At 41.3% G+C, this 16409-nt stretch overlaps 1 protein-coding gene across 1 annotated transcript in view; it reads left to right on the top strand.

Moving 5' to 3' along the window:
• Nucleotides 1–1237: 1237 nt before the first annotated feature.
• NEB (nebulin) overlaps nucleotides 1238–16409 on the top strand; it is a 102255-nt gene continuing 87083 nt past the window's right edge. The window contains exons 1-12 of the mRNA XM_042827044.1: nucleotides 1238–1716; nucleotides 2189–2254; nucleotides 6261–6305; nucleotides 8785–8991; nucleotides 9943–10050; nucleotides 10790–10894; nucleotides 11200–11304; nucleotides 11400–11504; nucleotides 12478–12582; nucleotides 14310–14414; nucleotides 14586–14693; nucleotides 15452–15568. Coding sequence (XP_042682978.1) covers nucleotides 2222–2254; nucleotides 6261–6305; nucleotides 8785–8991; nucleotides 9943–10050; nucleotides 10790–10894; nucleotides 11200–11304; nucleotides 11400–11504; nucleotides 12478–12582; nucleotides 14310–14414; nucleotides 14586–14693; nucleotides 15452–15568 — 1143 coding nt within the window. The 5' untranslated portion in view covers nucleotides 1238–1716; nucleotides 2189–2221. The remainder of the gene's footprint in view (nucleotides 1717–2188; nucleotides 2255–6260; nucleotides 6306–8784; nucleotides 8992–9942; nucleotides 10051–10789; nucleotides 10895–11199; nucleotides 11305–11399; nucleotides 11505–12477; nucleotides 12583–14309; nucleotides 14415–14585; nucleotides 14694–15451; nucleotides 15569–16409) is intronic.

Below are 16409 nucleotides of genomic sequence, written 5' to 3'. Positions count from 1 at the left end.
TGGCTTTTAAACGTGCCTCCTTAAAGAGATAAAGCAATCCTGTAGTGATGGTGGGCCAGACAGGTGATGTAAAAAGTCTCTTCTCTTATCATTACCATGATTCTGTTCCATTCCTGACCTTCCAAAATAATGCATTACAATTGCTTGCCACTCAATCTACTTAGCACCTATTCTTAGTCTTTCTTCAGCAGTCATACTGCTTTCTATTTATGCATTCTTCTGCATGGTTTCATTTTTTCCTTTTTGGTGGTTGAACTGAATGATCTTGTAGATCTTTTCCAACATTGGTGATTCTATGATTCTGTGCTCCTAGGTCTGCTAATGAAACTACTGATATGTGATTTGCCTCAAATTAAATTGATAAAACTCTTTACATATGCTTAGGGGTGAAATTAAAGATAGACTTTTAGTACAAATTTGGTCCAAAGTCCAGACTCTTCTTTCCCTGATGTACACAGATTCTTGAATCTGGACAGTTTTGATTCAGGTACCATGTAGGAAGTAGATCTGTTTTGTCCATACAAACTCATTCTTCTGATCAGTTCTGGAAAAAAAAAAAAAAAAAAAAGAATGCATTAAGCTGCCTTAGATTTGCTTTGGGATCCATTTCAGCAGAGACCTGCTGAAGTGTAGTCAAGCTATGGCATGTTTTTGCTTTCCCCAGGAGCACAGAAGTGCCCAGCTCCCTTTTCTGTCATCTTGCTGAGAACAGGTGGCCTCCTTTGGGGTCACCAAGTATATTTAGGGCTGAAATTGGAGCGGGCTGGAGCCGCATTGGCTGTGCCATCCACACGCGTCACCAGAGGTTGATGCACCAGGCTTGCTCTCGCCCAGCACTGCTCTAGAGGGAAGACTGGAGAGGCTCTGCTCCTAAGGATATTTACCAGATGTTGCTGGTAAGAACATTTAATCACATTTCACTTCTAGTTCTTGTCCTAGCTGTTTCTTGATTCTGCAGTTCTTTCAGAGTAGCAGTTGTGCACTGCCCATGGGACTCAGATTTTCTGTCTGGCTGAATACCTGAATGATTGGAAATTGCAGTGAGAGGAAAGGACCTGAAATTGTGTTCTGGAAATGCAGCTGGTGGTTGGAATAGTGACACTTGTATGGAGAGGCTCCCGAAGTGCAAGCCCCTGCTGCTGCTATATAGTTGTTCATAAACTTTGGCCTACTTTGTCATAGGACAGGACAGTGGATTGAGTTATCCTTCATTTGCTTTAACGGTTAATATTCTGCTTTAACGCTTTCTTTCTTCATTTCTTTTTTGTAATTTTTCTCAACACGCCAGGACTAAAAAGGGACAGTATTCCATGTTCCTATATTTAACCTGCATTACTAGACTTCACTTGCCTCAGAAGGAATTGCCGTTTAGCCAGCTAAACAAAACCACCTCGTCATTTGGCAGTATTAGCTTACACGGCAAGTATCTTTGGACTCAGAACAGCTGTTCCAAAGCCTCATCCCCTCCCAACATTAGAAACAGGGCTGTATTCTCTGGTGGAAAGTTGAACTGTGCCCCAAAAGAAAATCATTGTGTTAGTTAATCAGTTCAGAGGGTTTTGACAGTCATCTGTATTTTGTAATCCAGCCAGTGTATGGATTTTTCATCTTTTCCAGGAATGCAGAAATAGAGAGAAAAAAGCTACGAGTTCAAAGAACCCAAAGCACCTGCATAGGCTAATGCTGGGAAAAGCAAAATTGCCTCATTAACTTAAGGTCGCTTAAAAATATACATACAGCCTCTTTATGCATTGCATTTTTACTTGTGCATGCATATAGTAGAATATGCAGATAAAGCTCCCATCCAAAGAGGAGTTTTAATAATGCAACAACATTGTATGAAATAGTGATAGAGAAAAATCTTCCTATTACTTTGTTATAATGAAAAAAGTCAAATAATACTTCAAGAAATCTCGTCTCTCTGATTTCAATTTTTATTTTTTCGCTTTTAATTTTCATTGATTTGATTTTCATTAATCCAGTGGCTCTCTACCATCATCTGAAACAAAGTAATGGTAGATCCCAACTTCAATTTTTTATGTTGTTCAAGTTCTTCCCTTGATTAGCCAATAATGGTGTAATAATCTCAGTTGTTGCTAACCATGACCTATGCACTTCAAGAACTTGACTTTAGCTTTTAGTGTGGGCTAATACTGTGTATTCACACTTTCATTTCCTGCATCACCAGTGAGCTGGGGAGAGACAGAAGAATACACTCAAAATGGAGGAAGAAGAATATGAGGAAGTTGTGGAGGTAAGAAGAAAATCTGAGAGTAGAATTTATTGTTTTCTGCCTCGTGAATGGGAGTGTTAATTACTTCTCCAAGATGCTGCTCATGAACATAAATGGTTACTCGTCGTTTGCTATTTGATGACTAGAGTATGATTAGATACCTATCAAATGGTTTGATAAGTAAAAGACAACAGCAACAAATACTTGCTATCGGCAGAGCAAAATCTCTCTGGTTCCTGTCATGGTTTGTGCATTTAAGTAAGGACTGTGACCATTTCACACCCCCACCACAAGGTTCTGTGGTTACTCTCCTGCATAATTATAGATGCAGGGGCCATCTCTTTCCCCCTTGGCTTGCCCTCTGTCATCCAATCCAAGGATGACTTTGGAAGCCCCTCTCTGGCCTGGCTTCTGCTTCTTCCCAGTGCAGTTTTCTCCTTCCAACATATCAGATGCCAAGATGGAGCTACACCTAAACCTGCAGATGTCTGTGGAGCCAAGTCAGACATTAATTAGTTGATTGGGCATTTAAACTAACAGTTTTATAACTAATTACTTAGTCTCAGTGACTGAATTAAAAGAATTCCCAAGAACTAGGGTAATTATAGCTTTCTGTGCCATTGAAATAACGCGTTTGCGATTAAAAGTGTATATAACATTAACAAAGACCTGCTACTTTACTGTTATTATGAAATGAAATTTTGTATTATGAAACAATTAAGTGGTTGTGACGAACTACTCAGCACTTATTTGAGGAAAGAAATAATGTACTGCACACAGCCACCACACGACTCTTACCTCCGCACCAACCCCACCGGATCGCTGATTTCAGGCAGCATTCACTACAGCACTGGGTCCTGGCTGCCAGCTTCCAAAACTTCAAATAATTAATTAAGTCAAGCAGTTTACCAGCTAAACGTGTGTTGAGAAACAAGCATTACTGCTCATAACATCCATCTTTACACACACTGCACAGCCCAGTCCAAAGGACAGCAGTCCTTCGTTGTTTCCCATTACGAAGTCCCTCGAGATTGACTTCATGCTTCCTAACTACTATGTGATCTCTGTGACAAAATATTTGTTTATTTCTGCCAATGATTGTTTGTTTCTTGATGCTTGAATTACGGCAGGTTGGGCCTTACGTCTACACAGGTCTGCCTCGTTTTTCCTTTATTATTATTATTTTACTTCCAATGACTGCCTTCCTGAACGCAGGTCCCTTGGCTCAACCCCACACTGCCCTCACTGCCAGAATTAGGGGAAACTGCACATTTGGTGCAGCTTTGAGGCAGCTTAATACTTTGCTGTTTGTTTGCTTTAAGCGAGAGCCCTTCTTTTATGTGAGCGCCCTACTTCAAAAATATGAGCACTCTATCAGAAATTTATCTTCTGAAAGGATATCGTTGGTGAATAAGAGACCGACGTGAAGGATTTTTAGGACTTTTTTTCCTCCTCTGGGAAGAGTGCACCGAGCGCAGCAGCCACGTGTCAGGTTCCAGCGAACGACGCTGTTACAACTGAACAGCGGTCAGCGTGCAGGAATTACCTCAAAACAGCCGAACGAGGGGGGAACTTAAAACATGGGCAACCTCTCTGCTGCCCACCGCGGCGCTCCGAGCGCACCTTGACGCGTTTTTGCGGTACCGAAGCAGAGCGGCGCACGAACCCCAGCCGGCCCCCCTCAGCGCCGCCGCCATTTGCCGCCAGGAGCGCTGTCCCGGTGTCGGCATGGCGCCACCGCGCGGCCGCCATGTTCGGGGTGGCCGCCATGTTCGGGGTGGCCTCGGAGGGACCGGGGCAGGTGGCGGGGCGGAGCGGGGCGGCAGCACGGTCTCCGGTTGTGAAGAGGCTCTGGCTGCAGCACGGCCCGGCAGCTGCTTCGTGTGCATTCTGTTTCTGGCTACGACGGGGAAAGGCGGAGAGCGAAAGCGCTGTAACCATCATGGCGTGTCTTGTGGGAGATTTGCTCTGGTTTGTTGGCACCGCAGGGTGCTTGGGTAAGAGTCGAGCAAGGATTTGTGTTGTAAGGGCTGTCTGTGCCTTTGTGATGAGAGTCTGAGCCACGCGTGGCAAAAATGGCGTGCTAGCTGGAAACCCTCCTTAAATGACGGCTTCAAGATGGAGAGGGGAAAAGCTGCCTGCAAAAGGAGGAAGGCTGATTATTCACCTGCAGATCTGCTTCAGAGGTCTGCCTTATTTAAGCAGCTGGACAAAGCCACGCAGGTGGCCTTAATCGCCCCCCATGTCGGCTGGAAGGGCTGTGCAGCTGTGCATGGTGAGCTTGGAGATTTCTGGAATGTGCTGAAGACAAACTTCTCGATGCAGATGGCTGACGAACTGTCTAGGGGAGATGCTGTGCTTGAATGTGTCACTTGAACAGGAAAGAGCAGGTGGAAGATGGAAAGGAAGATGGAAAGGTTGATGGCAGCCTGGTCTGCAGAAACCAAGACTGTGAAGCTGAAGATTTGAGAGAAGCAAGCGAGGCAAACAGAATAATAATCACCGATTCCAGAAAGGTAAATTAGAGCCTGTGCAGGGCCCTTGTTGGGAAGATCTCTTGAGAGAAGTCCAAGAGAGTTGGGTAATCTGCTAGAACAGTTTCCTCAGGGCAAAAGAACTGTTCATTTGAGTGTGCGGAAATCAAGTGAAGGCTGATATGGATGAACAAGCAGCTCCTGGCTGAGTTCAGACACAAAAGAAGGTGGGAATAGGAGCTGAGTACTTCAGAGGAGTGCAGATGGAGATGTAAGATGTTAAGAAGTGCATTCCTGTATGCGTGGGCAAACCAGCAAGGGATGTGCAGAGCAGCAGGAATGTGTTATCATTGGCAGTGAGAGGGAAGGTAAGACTGTGGGACTGTAGTTCAGTGGACAGAGAACCTCAGCATATTGCTTTAAGGTTTTTTTTTTTTTTTGGTTGTGGGTATTTTTATTTATTTATTTATTTATTAATCAATTTTGGTAAGCTTTATTCTTTATTCTCTGGTCTTCCAGGTCTCTTATTCTTAGTAGAGATGTGGGAATGATGTAGTATCCACAGTAGAGGAAGACAGTTAGGGATGGCTTCCCCAGCTGGGATGTGTATGGTTCCAGGGGACCAGATGGGATGGATCAGGGGTGCTGAGGGGTCTGGCTGATGTCAACGAAGGGCTACTGTCTGTAATCTTCAAAAGTTCATTGTATTGTGGGGAAGTTCCTGATAATTGGAAAAAGCCTTGTTATACCCAACTTTAAGAAAGGCAAGAAAGAGGATCCAAGGATAAACTGAACTTGAATCCTTAAGAAGGGTATGGAGAAAATCACCTAAGAAGCCATTTTTAAACGCATGAAGAGCAAAGTGATGGGGAGCAGTGAATATTTGTTTATTGAGGGTGGATCATGGCTGACCAGACTTGGTGCTTTTCATGGTAATTTTACTGTGGCTGTTGATGAGGAAAGAACAGCAATTGATCTGTACCTGGACTACAGAAGGAGCACTGAAAGTCATGTAATCTCACTGAATTGATGAGATAAGAGCTGGATAAGTGGAAAATTAAGTGAGTAGAAAATTGGCTGACTGCGGAGCTCTGAATTCTGATCAGTAGAAGGAAGTCTGACTGGCAGCCAGAAATGGCTGGGGTCTGTCGTGGAGCTGTGGAGATCCTCATCTGTAGGTAGGAGCATCTCTGAAGGCAGCCTTGGAGAGAGAATTCTCTTACACTCCTTTGGCGTATTGCCTAATGTTTGGGAAGTCCTGTTCTACTGGATGCTTTCTTTCAGTGTGGTCGTCATCTGCCTTTGTTATGGATCATTAGATAATGGTCCATTAATTAATTAGGAGGAAGATCATCTAAGGAACATAAGAAAAAAATCCAATCAGTGCAAAAAAATAATAACAGATCTTCAGGGATTGATAACATCTTTACAAACTGCAGTCTTGATTCCCATGAGGTGTGCTTTTAAAACAGTCTTTCTAAGAGAGAGAACAGTTTGCTATTCTGTATGATCTGTCCTAACGATGACTTTTTTTTTTCTCCTTTCTTTAATAGTACTACATTGAGGAGACAATTGTTGAGGAGGGTGAACCATATGAGGTAAAGGTTCCTGTGAAGTTGAATGCGATTGATATATGCATTAATTACATTCTATATGTAATTAATGTGTAATACTAAACTAGTGGCCTTTTGCATTCTGAGGATCAGTTTTCCATAGTGAGCACATAGGTATCAGTTGCTTTCAGTATCCTTTATTTCCTCTTCAAGACCTTCTTGTGGGCTGGCCAAGAGGGCTTCTAGCTTTTTTTGAGTGTCTGTCCCATCTGTTTTTTAGATTTGCATTTGGGATTCAACTTGGATGCACTACTGTTTGACACTGTTTGTCTTCCATCAGAAGGAGCTGAGGATGTGTCTGATGGAAAAGGACAATGCCAATTTCTGTCCTGCTCTCTGTCTTGCTGATGCTCTTCCCTTTGCTGCTGGCCAGCAGCTAAATTTGCACAGGAGCTGACAGAATGAAGCAGCAGGTTATGTTATTTAACTAGAAGGACAGGCAGAAACATTACTTAGGTAACATATTGGCAAAATCTAATCATTAGTGTTAAAGATGAACAGAATTATTGAGGATGTGAGTTTGGCTAGATATGTATGTATGAATAACAGGGCCCTACTGCGCTGTATGCAGCTTGTTAGGAAAAGGAGCATGTAAAGATTCTGCCTGAATCTAGTTTGTGTTATCAGTTCTTTTCCCACTGCAAAGTGGTGAAGATTTTTTTTATGTCACTGGTAACAAATATATGAGTTACCATGGAGTTATTACCATCATTTGTAGCTCTACTGATAGTATAGATGTAAGCAACTCTTTGCTACCATTACACGTTTTTTATGGCATAGGCTTATGCTGAAACATAATCTTAGCAGTTCCTTCCAGACGAAGGATCTGGTCCCAAAGTTTTACTATAGTTTTAATTTCATGTAATATGATTGATACCATCTGAGCAAGTAATTGAAGGCTGCGCTTTAGAAGAAAGCCTGTCATTTTTAACCGCTGCGTTCATCAGGTGTTTTAAAATCCATAGCCAGACTGGGTTTAAAGGGAGCAATAGCACGACTATTTCTGTGTCAGATCTGCCTCAGATTTTGAAAACAGTATTGTAGAGTGAAGAATCACATATGTAGAGTGAATGTCTTTTTAGCTGATGTGGTTGGATGTATTTCCATCAGCTGTAAGTGCAGTTAATAGCATTAGCATCATGCTAATGATGCCTATGAGTTATCTTAGGAAGTAAAAGGGAGGAGTTTTGTTGGTTGTTTTTTTTAACTATTTTCAGAAGGAAGCCTCTCCAAGCTTTGGAAATATGCTACAACTTCTCAAGAAAGCGTGTAGATTCACTACTCTGTTATGAACCTAACATCAAGTAACGCTTTTCTGAATCTTGCCTAGGCAGGCTTCAAGCTGTGCTGTGCTTTCAGTGCCAGAACTTAAACGAACACTTGCTCACTTGAAATGAGTTGGAAGCGATTAATCTGTTGTGGTGCAGAAGTAACTATTAACATCCTGATGCGTCATTAGTGAAATGTAATTAATGTTCACGTAATAAACAACCTTTCTGTAATTTAAGTTTTGTGTATTTGCCAAGTTAATATTTAATGCTTGGTGTATTTTCTTTTCATACTAATGTAAGTAACTGTTGGAAATCTGACCTTCATGCATTCCTTTTCCAAGCATTTGTTTTGTTTAAGCTATTGATTATGAAATAAAGCTTGATACTTTGTTTTTCAGATAATTTCAGAGCACATTTTTCAGCTGTAATAATGATTTTAACATGCTTTGGATTAGAACCTTCGTATTAAAATGATCTCTTACGGCATGGTAAAAAAGTATATGAGTGATTTAAATTAATTGTGGTCTTCTTTCCAGTGGATGCTTGATCAAATGAATGTATGTGTATCTCAACTATATCTTTGCCATGATTATGATCTGACTGTGAGAAAATGTACATTAGGAGAAAAGGTGGATTCCAGGCATTTGTTCAATCAGGTGCATCACATATTTGCCACAGGATCCCAAAGACTTGGGATCTGCAGCGTCCGTTCCTTTCACAAGAAGAAGATGATCGTTGTGGACGACTGTGTGCACCTCTGACCTGCTTTCTCAGCTTTCAGTATCGTCGTTAGGAAACCTGGCTGTGTGATGTCTGCTTCTTCAACACTGAGAGCACCTTTCATGCTTTGGTTTTGGTTGTGGGTGGTCACATCTGAGAAACCACCTCATGCCTGTGAAAGTTGTGCATATGGAACACAGCCCCCGCTCTTCCTGCTCCTTTGGAGAATAATTGTATCAGTTTGATGCAAAAATCAGCCAGTTGTTTAATTCCCTGTACTTTTTCAGTTTGACTTGTATAAAGTAGGCATTGCTGGGTCATCCCAGGCAGAAGTAAGTGTCACAACTTTTGTACACCTCAGGTGGTTTGGGGATAAGAACTGAGCATCCTTCTGTATCAGAGGAAGTGAAAAAAGCTTAAAATAAAACTGTGATTTATAATTAAAACACATTTATTTTTTTCTCCACTCCCAGGTGGTCACTGAGATCACTGAGAGCAGTAGCACAGAATTCACAGGTCCCACAACCGTCACCCATACGATTGAGTATGAAAAAACTTCTGGTGAGGAACCGGCAGCACCTCCGGTCAGAAAGAAGACGATACGGACAAAAGTGGACTCTTCCAAGTTCTTGACACCTTATCTGCAGCACAGTAATAAAATGAAGGACCTGTTCAGTGAGGTGAATTGTCCCATGTCCTTTACTTGTTTAGAAACACCAATGTTGAAAGCATCTGATAGGTATTGTTGCGATCCTTCATGCTGTTTTGACTCCTGTGTTCCATCACGTGTGTCAGTGCCGTTTGCTTGAAGTAGGAAGTTTCCTTCTTTCAATTAGCTCATCTCTTGCCTATTTCCTGCTTACGTGCATCAAGTAATCTTTAGACACAAAAAGCCTGTGGCAGATACCTGAAGATTTATCTCAGATGTCAGTTAAGAGGCCTCCTGTGCTGACCTGGATACTTAAGTAAGGAAATGCAGAGGCTACTGTTTATTGAATAGTGATCCTCAGTGTTTTGTACAGCAGTATGTTTCTCTATCCCTCTCTATATCCAAGAATTATTTTGTGCACAGTATGTGGGAACAACGCCTACCCAAATTCTTGGTATGGCATATCAAATTCCTGTATTACTGTCCATTTTACTGTATTTTTGGCATGGAAATAACTGTGCTGTGCAGGTGTAAGATGGTGTCAGACCTTTTTTCCTAGTTTTAACTTTTTTCCTAATTTTCCTAATTTAATGTGATGCCTACCAGTGTTTGCTGTTGAAATGTTATACGAGATCACATGTCCAAGATTGCTACTCTCACCCCACAGTGTTCCCTGTCTTTGTCACTGAAACAAGTAACTGAATGTATCGGGGTGAGATGTGTAATGCAAATAAACTCAGAGGTGATCTAAAGCAGGCTGAAGGTAGAAATGGATTTTTTCTGCTGTGTCAGATGGAAGAAAATCAGTTGGTTAAAATAAGCAGAACTGTGCAAATGTATTTGTGTAATGACAGCTTGTATTATTCAGTGATGTGCCCCAAACTCCTATACTAAACAGGTGAATGCATCAAAAATTACTGTTTGCGTTTCCGCCAGAGCTTTAGGATGTGTCTTAATCACACTTGTCATTATTTTCTTTCAGAACAAGTACAAAGAAAAGTTTAATAAAGAAAGAGGAAAGCCATACGCTTCTACAGTTGATACGCCAGAAATTCGGAGAATCAAGAAAGTGCAGGATCAGCTCAGTGAGGTAGATATCAAATGTGGTTCTGTCTGCAGTTCCAGTCTCCCTTTAATAGTGCACGTCACAATTTGGGGAACTAAAATCCAAAGCATCTTAATTCTTTGTAGAGTAAGTGGAGAGAATTGGATCTCTGGGAATAGGAACTCCCGGAGCTGAGTGGGGAGACAACCTAACCAGTGTGCAGGAGATGGGTAGCCATTACATTTTGCTCAAAACCTGGCTTAGGATGTATTGGGGAACGTGATGCAGCAATCCCTGTGCTAAAGCTGACTGAGCCTGCTGTCGAGCTGGGATTGTTGTAACAGCATTAGAATGGTTTTGTGCTCCATCTACTGGTTTGCCGTGGTGGTGTGACTGCTGTATTGCTTTCGGGTGTACGGTCCGTGGTAATGGACTGTGAAATTAAGAGAGATCAAATAGCATGGGGATTTCCATCTCCTCATACAGGTGGAAGCACTCTTAAGAAGAACTCAGATTATAGGCTTACACTCTAGCTTGGATTCACAGCTCGTGACGTTGTCTCAAAGCTGCATTTCTTTTTCAGCTAACTCACAAAATCTGTTTGTTTCTCTGGGTGTTATTTCTAGGCAACGGCTAGTCCATGGTAAAGGTTAATGACATGCCTAAATCACTCAATGCAGAATCTTTGTGTTATCAAGTTTCAAAATGTCAGTATCCTGCTTTAAGAGAGCACTGGTCAGTGTTAGCTGTAAGTACAGCTGTGGTTTGCTGTGCACTGCTCTAGGTGAAATACCGCATGGCTGGGGAAGCTGCTCGAACTATTTGCCACGTTGATGAAAAGGCCTGGGATATAGAACATGCAAAGAAGGTCTCTCAGCAAGTGAGCAAGGTGAGTTTTGGCTTACCAGAAAGCTTGTGAACATTAATGGATCATGAAGTTACTGATAAAAGCAAGATTTTCGCTTCAGCACACTAAAGCAGTGTCTATAGAACAGTTTAGAAGCTCAGGGGGGAAGGCCAAATAAGTTGATCAAGGCACTTATAAATATCTTAAATGTTTCCAATTCATATTTTTAAATGTCATTAGTGTGATACCTCCACTTTGCAAAAAAAGCCTTCCATCAAGCTGTTTATTAACTAATGTTAATATTTTTCTAATAAGAGAGTAACTAGCCTGCTGATCTTTCTGTCCAGGTGTTATATAAACAGAACTGGGAGGAGAATAAGGACAAGTACTTACTTCCCCCTGATGCCCCAGAGCTTGTAAATGCAATTAAAAATACAGCAATGTTCAGTAAGGTAAGAAGAATCGCCGATTTGGTCAGATGGAGTTCAAGAAGCATTCCAAGACAAAAATGAATTCATTCTCTATTCTGCCATTTTTCTGTTCTAAGAAACTCTATACAGAAGACTGGGAAGGAGACAAAACGTTGTTCTATCCGTACAATGACAGTCCAGAACTCAGAAGGGTGGCACAGGCTCAAAAAGTTCTGAGTGATGTAAGTATCAAAGCCTGGTTGAAAATTGGATCATGCTACAGTGTAACTTCTTGCTGGCAGGATGAGGGGAAATGGTTTGAATTTGAGGGAGGGCAGATTGAGGTTGGATGTCAGGGGAAGCTCTTTGCTATGAGAGCAGTGAGGTGCTGGAACAGCTGCCCAGAGAGGCTGTGATGCCCCATCCATCCCTGGAGGTGTTCAAGGCCAGGTTGGATGGGGCCCTGGGCAGCCTGGGCTGCTGTGAAATGGGGAGGTTGGTGGCCCTGCCTGTGGAGGGGGGTTGGAGCTTCACGATCCTTGAGGTCCCTTCCAACCTGGGCTATTCTGTAATTCTGTGAACTTAAGAGGCTTCTGGCTGGACTCTGTAACAGAACAGAAGATAAATATGCATAGATGTGTGCTGATAGCTCTGAGAGTGGTGGTGTTTCTATAGAAAAGTGAACGCTCTTTATTAGAGTGTGTACCTGTTGGCTTTTTAATGTTGGATTATGAGTGAAAGAAATAATTTCAGACCTCAGATAACTAGTAAGACCTCAGATACCTCTCAAAATGTGTTGAGAAGCTCTCGGGGTTGGCTGTAAGCCCAGTAGCCCTGTTTGCTGGGCCCTGAGAAGTATCTGCAAATCTGTATGATAAGAAAACTCAGTAGTTCATGAGCTATGCTCAGTATTGCTATTTGCTGATGCTAAGGGGAAAAAAAAAGCAGACACAAAACTCTTCCACTAAGTATTTCAGGTCTTATATAAAGATTTCAGGAGTCCAGTTTATTACAAACATCAGAGTAGTAGACTTGAAAATTTTCCTAGTGAACTTTTCCATAGTCCCCCAGAACACATTGATTGAAAGAGATTATCGTTCTTCTGTGAACAGAACTACTTTTGTTACTGGTGGCATTAGCAGAGGTAAGATTAAATGTGATGTTACTATTGCAGTGGGCAGTTTCTGTAAATGTTTACTTCTTTTCTATTTCCAGATTGTCTACAAAAAAGGGCACGATGAACGAAAATCTAAATATACTTCTCTGCCAGATCCACCTGATGTGGAACAAGCCAAGAAAGTGACAAGGCAGCTGAGTGATGTGAGTAGAATGCAGTTCTCTTCCTTCAACAGAAATTTCCATTTTGGAATTAGGCAAAAAAGGTACAAGAGAGCAAAAGAAAAGTCCAGACCTCAAGATCTCTTTGATTTTTTTCAGGAGTGAAAGCCAGCTTTTACGTTTTCTTTCTTTTTAAAACATCTCAGAAGATCCTGTCCAGTCTCAAGTGAAAGACAAAATTTCATTCTTATCAGCAAATCTGGGTTTCATAAAACATTTCTGCTTCTCTCATACATGCATCAGTTCCTATTCTTCCTTTTGTAAAAAAATATCTCCTGCATTGCATTTTAAAGTGCAACATAAAACATCCATTTTCCTCCTCTCTTCAAAATTAACAGTGTAACGCAAGTATGCATCTGGTCTCAAAATGAATTACTTGCTTACAAGGAATAATCCCAGTTTGCTGTTAAGTTGGATATCTGATCTTTGAAGGTGCCTAAGTTGATGGCAGAGAAAACCTTTTAAAAGTTACTCTCAGTGTCAGATCGTTGTCCACATACGTATCCCATGCAAGTTCATGGGTACTTGTGGAAATTAGTAACTCTTTCCTGATTTGCACACTGAATTAGCAAGTAATATTCAACAGTAAATTCCACAGCTGTATGGCATGACTAGCAGTTCATTTTACATGGAATAGAACAGCTGAGGAATGCAGGAGGTGAAGTGAAATAGAGGAAGATCAACTTTGCTGGAGAAATTGGAGCTAAGTCATATGAACTCTTGAGCCAGAAGGTTTTTAGTTCACTTTGAAGTTTAGTTGTGGTAAGGAAGACATGCCTGATTTTTGTTGCTGTATAGTGGATATTATGTGCTGTTTCAGATGATGGATAAGAGTATCTAGTGAACTCATCTGAAAGGTGACAGGAGGTAATGTGTTGTTTAGAGGAAATTTCTTGTACCTGAGGTAGCTCAGAAGCTAAATTAGCATCAAGATTTTTTTTTTTTTTTTTTGCATGGGAGAAGCAAGAAGATCAGTGTGATTATTCTTGAAAATTAATAAAACATAGTAACATGTATCTTCAAACAATACATGTATCTTCAAACAATAACATTCAGAAAAATCTTTTTTACATGTACATTCTTAATCAGTGTGATACCAAGTTGTGCTTTCTGTGATGAGGAGAGCAACTGTGGTTGAAAGTGCCTTTGGAGCACTGAGTGAAAAGTCAGGAAGATTTTTGTGTAATTAAACAGGCAGTAACTGTTTAAGTAATTGTTCAAACACTTTAAACTTCAGTTTGAACAGTTTATACTTGATTTCCATTACTCTGAACCTAGTCTGATAGAAATCACGTGTACCAGTGAAGCCATGTATAGAAAGGACTTTCCATTTCTGTCCTATAACAGGTTTCAGAAGCAGTGACAGTGAATTCTAGTTCAGTTTTTGGGCAATATTATATTGCAGTGTTGTGTGAATAGTGAGACAACTGAAGGAATTTGGTAGTGATATCCCATGGAGAGTGTATCTTATTAGTCTTACTATTTATCATTTGGAATAGATGACTTATTTAATATGTACATCCTTTTTGGTCAGGGGACTTAGCAAAGTAAGTGAAAACTGAATGCTAAGGTCAGACTTCACGTGGTTTTGACAGTACTGATAAAGTGGTTGTAGTGCTGATATAAAATAGGAGGCACCTTTAAAAAGAAGACTTCTAAGTGAAAATTGAGCTGGAGATTAAGTATTATTTTTTCAAATTTCATTGCAGGTTATTTATCACGAAGACTATAAAAACAAGATCAAAGGCAAGTGGAGTCAAACTCCGTGCTATGACGTTGCAATTGCAAAAATGAATGCAGAAAACATAAGCATGGTAAGTCAGTTCTTCAGAAGATCTTGAAATGAGCACTGATCAAATTTTCCTCCGTCTCTTGTTGTGTTTCTCTTTTTCTATTTAAGCTTCTTAATGGATGGCTAATTTATAATGCAGCTGCATTTGATACGTTTGGTACATTTGATACCTACTTTTCTCTGTTCTTAACAGAAAAAATACCAGGAAGACTTTGAAAATGTGAAAGACCAAATCTACTTTATGCAGACTGAGACTCCAGAATATGAAGCTAATAAGCGAGTTTCAGAGAATGTCAGTAAGGTGCGTCCTTCTGCCTGCTCCCATCTGCAGAGCTGGAGTGTCGTTCTGAAGTCAGTACAGTTTGTGCTGAGGCTGCTTTGTCAGCTGTCAGAAATATTTTCTTCTGTGCAAAAGATGCATTCTTGTGTCTCTGCCACCCCAAAGCTTTCAGTGATTCCTACCCATGCTTACGATCCTCTGCAGTGGTACCTGTGAAGTATTCTTTCATGGAGATGGAGTTTACTTTGGTTTACTCTTACTGTATTATGTTACCTGGTTTTAGTTGGAATAGATCAATACTGTTAAGCAAGGCCAACATAACCTAGCTGAATCTGGTTTCATATTTTCAGTTATTCATACTTTCTCAGTGTATCTCAGTGATGTTATACTGGCATTTTGTTAGGAATGCTGGATTTGCTTGGCTTCTGCAGTTTCTGTAACAGCATTTGCATCAGCAAAGACGAAGATAATCTTCTGTCGTTAGCTTTTAAGAATGTAGTTATTCTAATATGTCAATTGGTAGTTAAGAAGTCAGAATGCTTGGCAAGGTCAGGACATATAATTAATAGCTATCAATTATCTTTCAACTCAACCTCTCAGCTGTTGGTCCCTGCACTGCTGTGATCTGAGTGCTTCTCATGGTCCTTTGCCTTTCTGAGTCATGAGTTAAAAGCAGGTGGAGACCTTTCAGAAAATTTCAAGACAATATAAGTTAGTGAGTGTTTGGCTTTTAATATCAATTTAAAAAACCTCGTTATTTTTGTCTTTATTTTTGAAAGATAAAATACAGAGCAGACTACGAGAAGAACAAAGCCGTTGCAGATTATAACGTGCTTCCTGCTACAGAAAACCCATTGCTGAGGCAATTAAAGACTGCAGGAGATGTCCTGAGTGACGTGAGTATTACCAAAGCATAGCAGCACAGATGTCAGTTATGTCAGTAAATCAAACCCCAAACTGATCATTTCTTGACTTCTCCACTGAATTTCTCAGTATTTTTAGTTTTGTAAATGTTGTATTTTTCAAGAGATCCTACTGGCCAGAATGGTATCACTATAAGGAGTCATTTCCCTACAGCTGAGTGTGATGTGCTATGGAGATAGCTAATGATTGTTCTTTTATAATCCTTTGAAAAATGGGTCAGAAGGTGGGGGTTCTTCCTTAGTGCTTAGAACTTCAAGTGCTTCCAGGAGAGGGGTGGTCAGCAGGGACAGGGAGGTGATCGTCCCTCTCTACTCGGCTCTTGTGAGGCCCCATCTGGAGTACTGTGTCCAGGTGTGGAGCCCTCAGTACAAGAAAGACATTGAGATTTTGGAAAGGGTCCAGAGGAGGGCGACTAAGATGATCAGGGGGCTGGAGCACCTCCCCTATGAGGACAGGCTGAGGGAGTTGGGCTTGTTCAGCCTGGAGAAGAGAAGGCTGCGGGGTGACCTCATTGCAGCCTATCAATACCTGAAGGGAACCTACACCCAGGAGGGGAGTAAACTCTTCAAAAGGGCTGACAACAGCAGGACTAGGGGAAATGGATCCAAGTTGAAGGAGGGAAGATTTAGGTTGGATGTTAGGGGGAAGTTCTATACAAGGAGAGTGGTTAGGCCCTGGAACGGGCTGCCCAGGGAGGTTGTGGATGCCCCGTCCTTGGATGTGTTCAAGGCCAGGTTGGACGGGGTCCTGGGCAACCTGATCTGAATGTGTGTGTTTGGTGGCCCTGCTAGGCAGGGGGGTTGGAACTACATG

Source organism: Centrocercus urophasianus, unplaced genomic scaffold, assembly GCF_019232065.1.
Source record: "Centrocercus urophasianus isolate 14NV4802_14NV808 unplaced genomic scaffold, USGS_Curo_1.0 seq_28, whole genome shotgun sequence".
NCBI classification, from domain to species: domain Eukaryota; kingdom Metazoa; phylum Chordata; class Aves; order Galliformes; family Phasianidae; genus Centrocercus; species Centrocercus urophasianus.
This window is presented reverse-complemented; position numbering and strand designations above follow the sequence as displayed.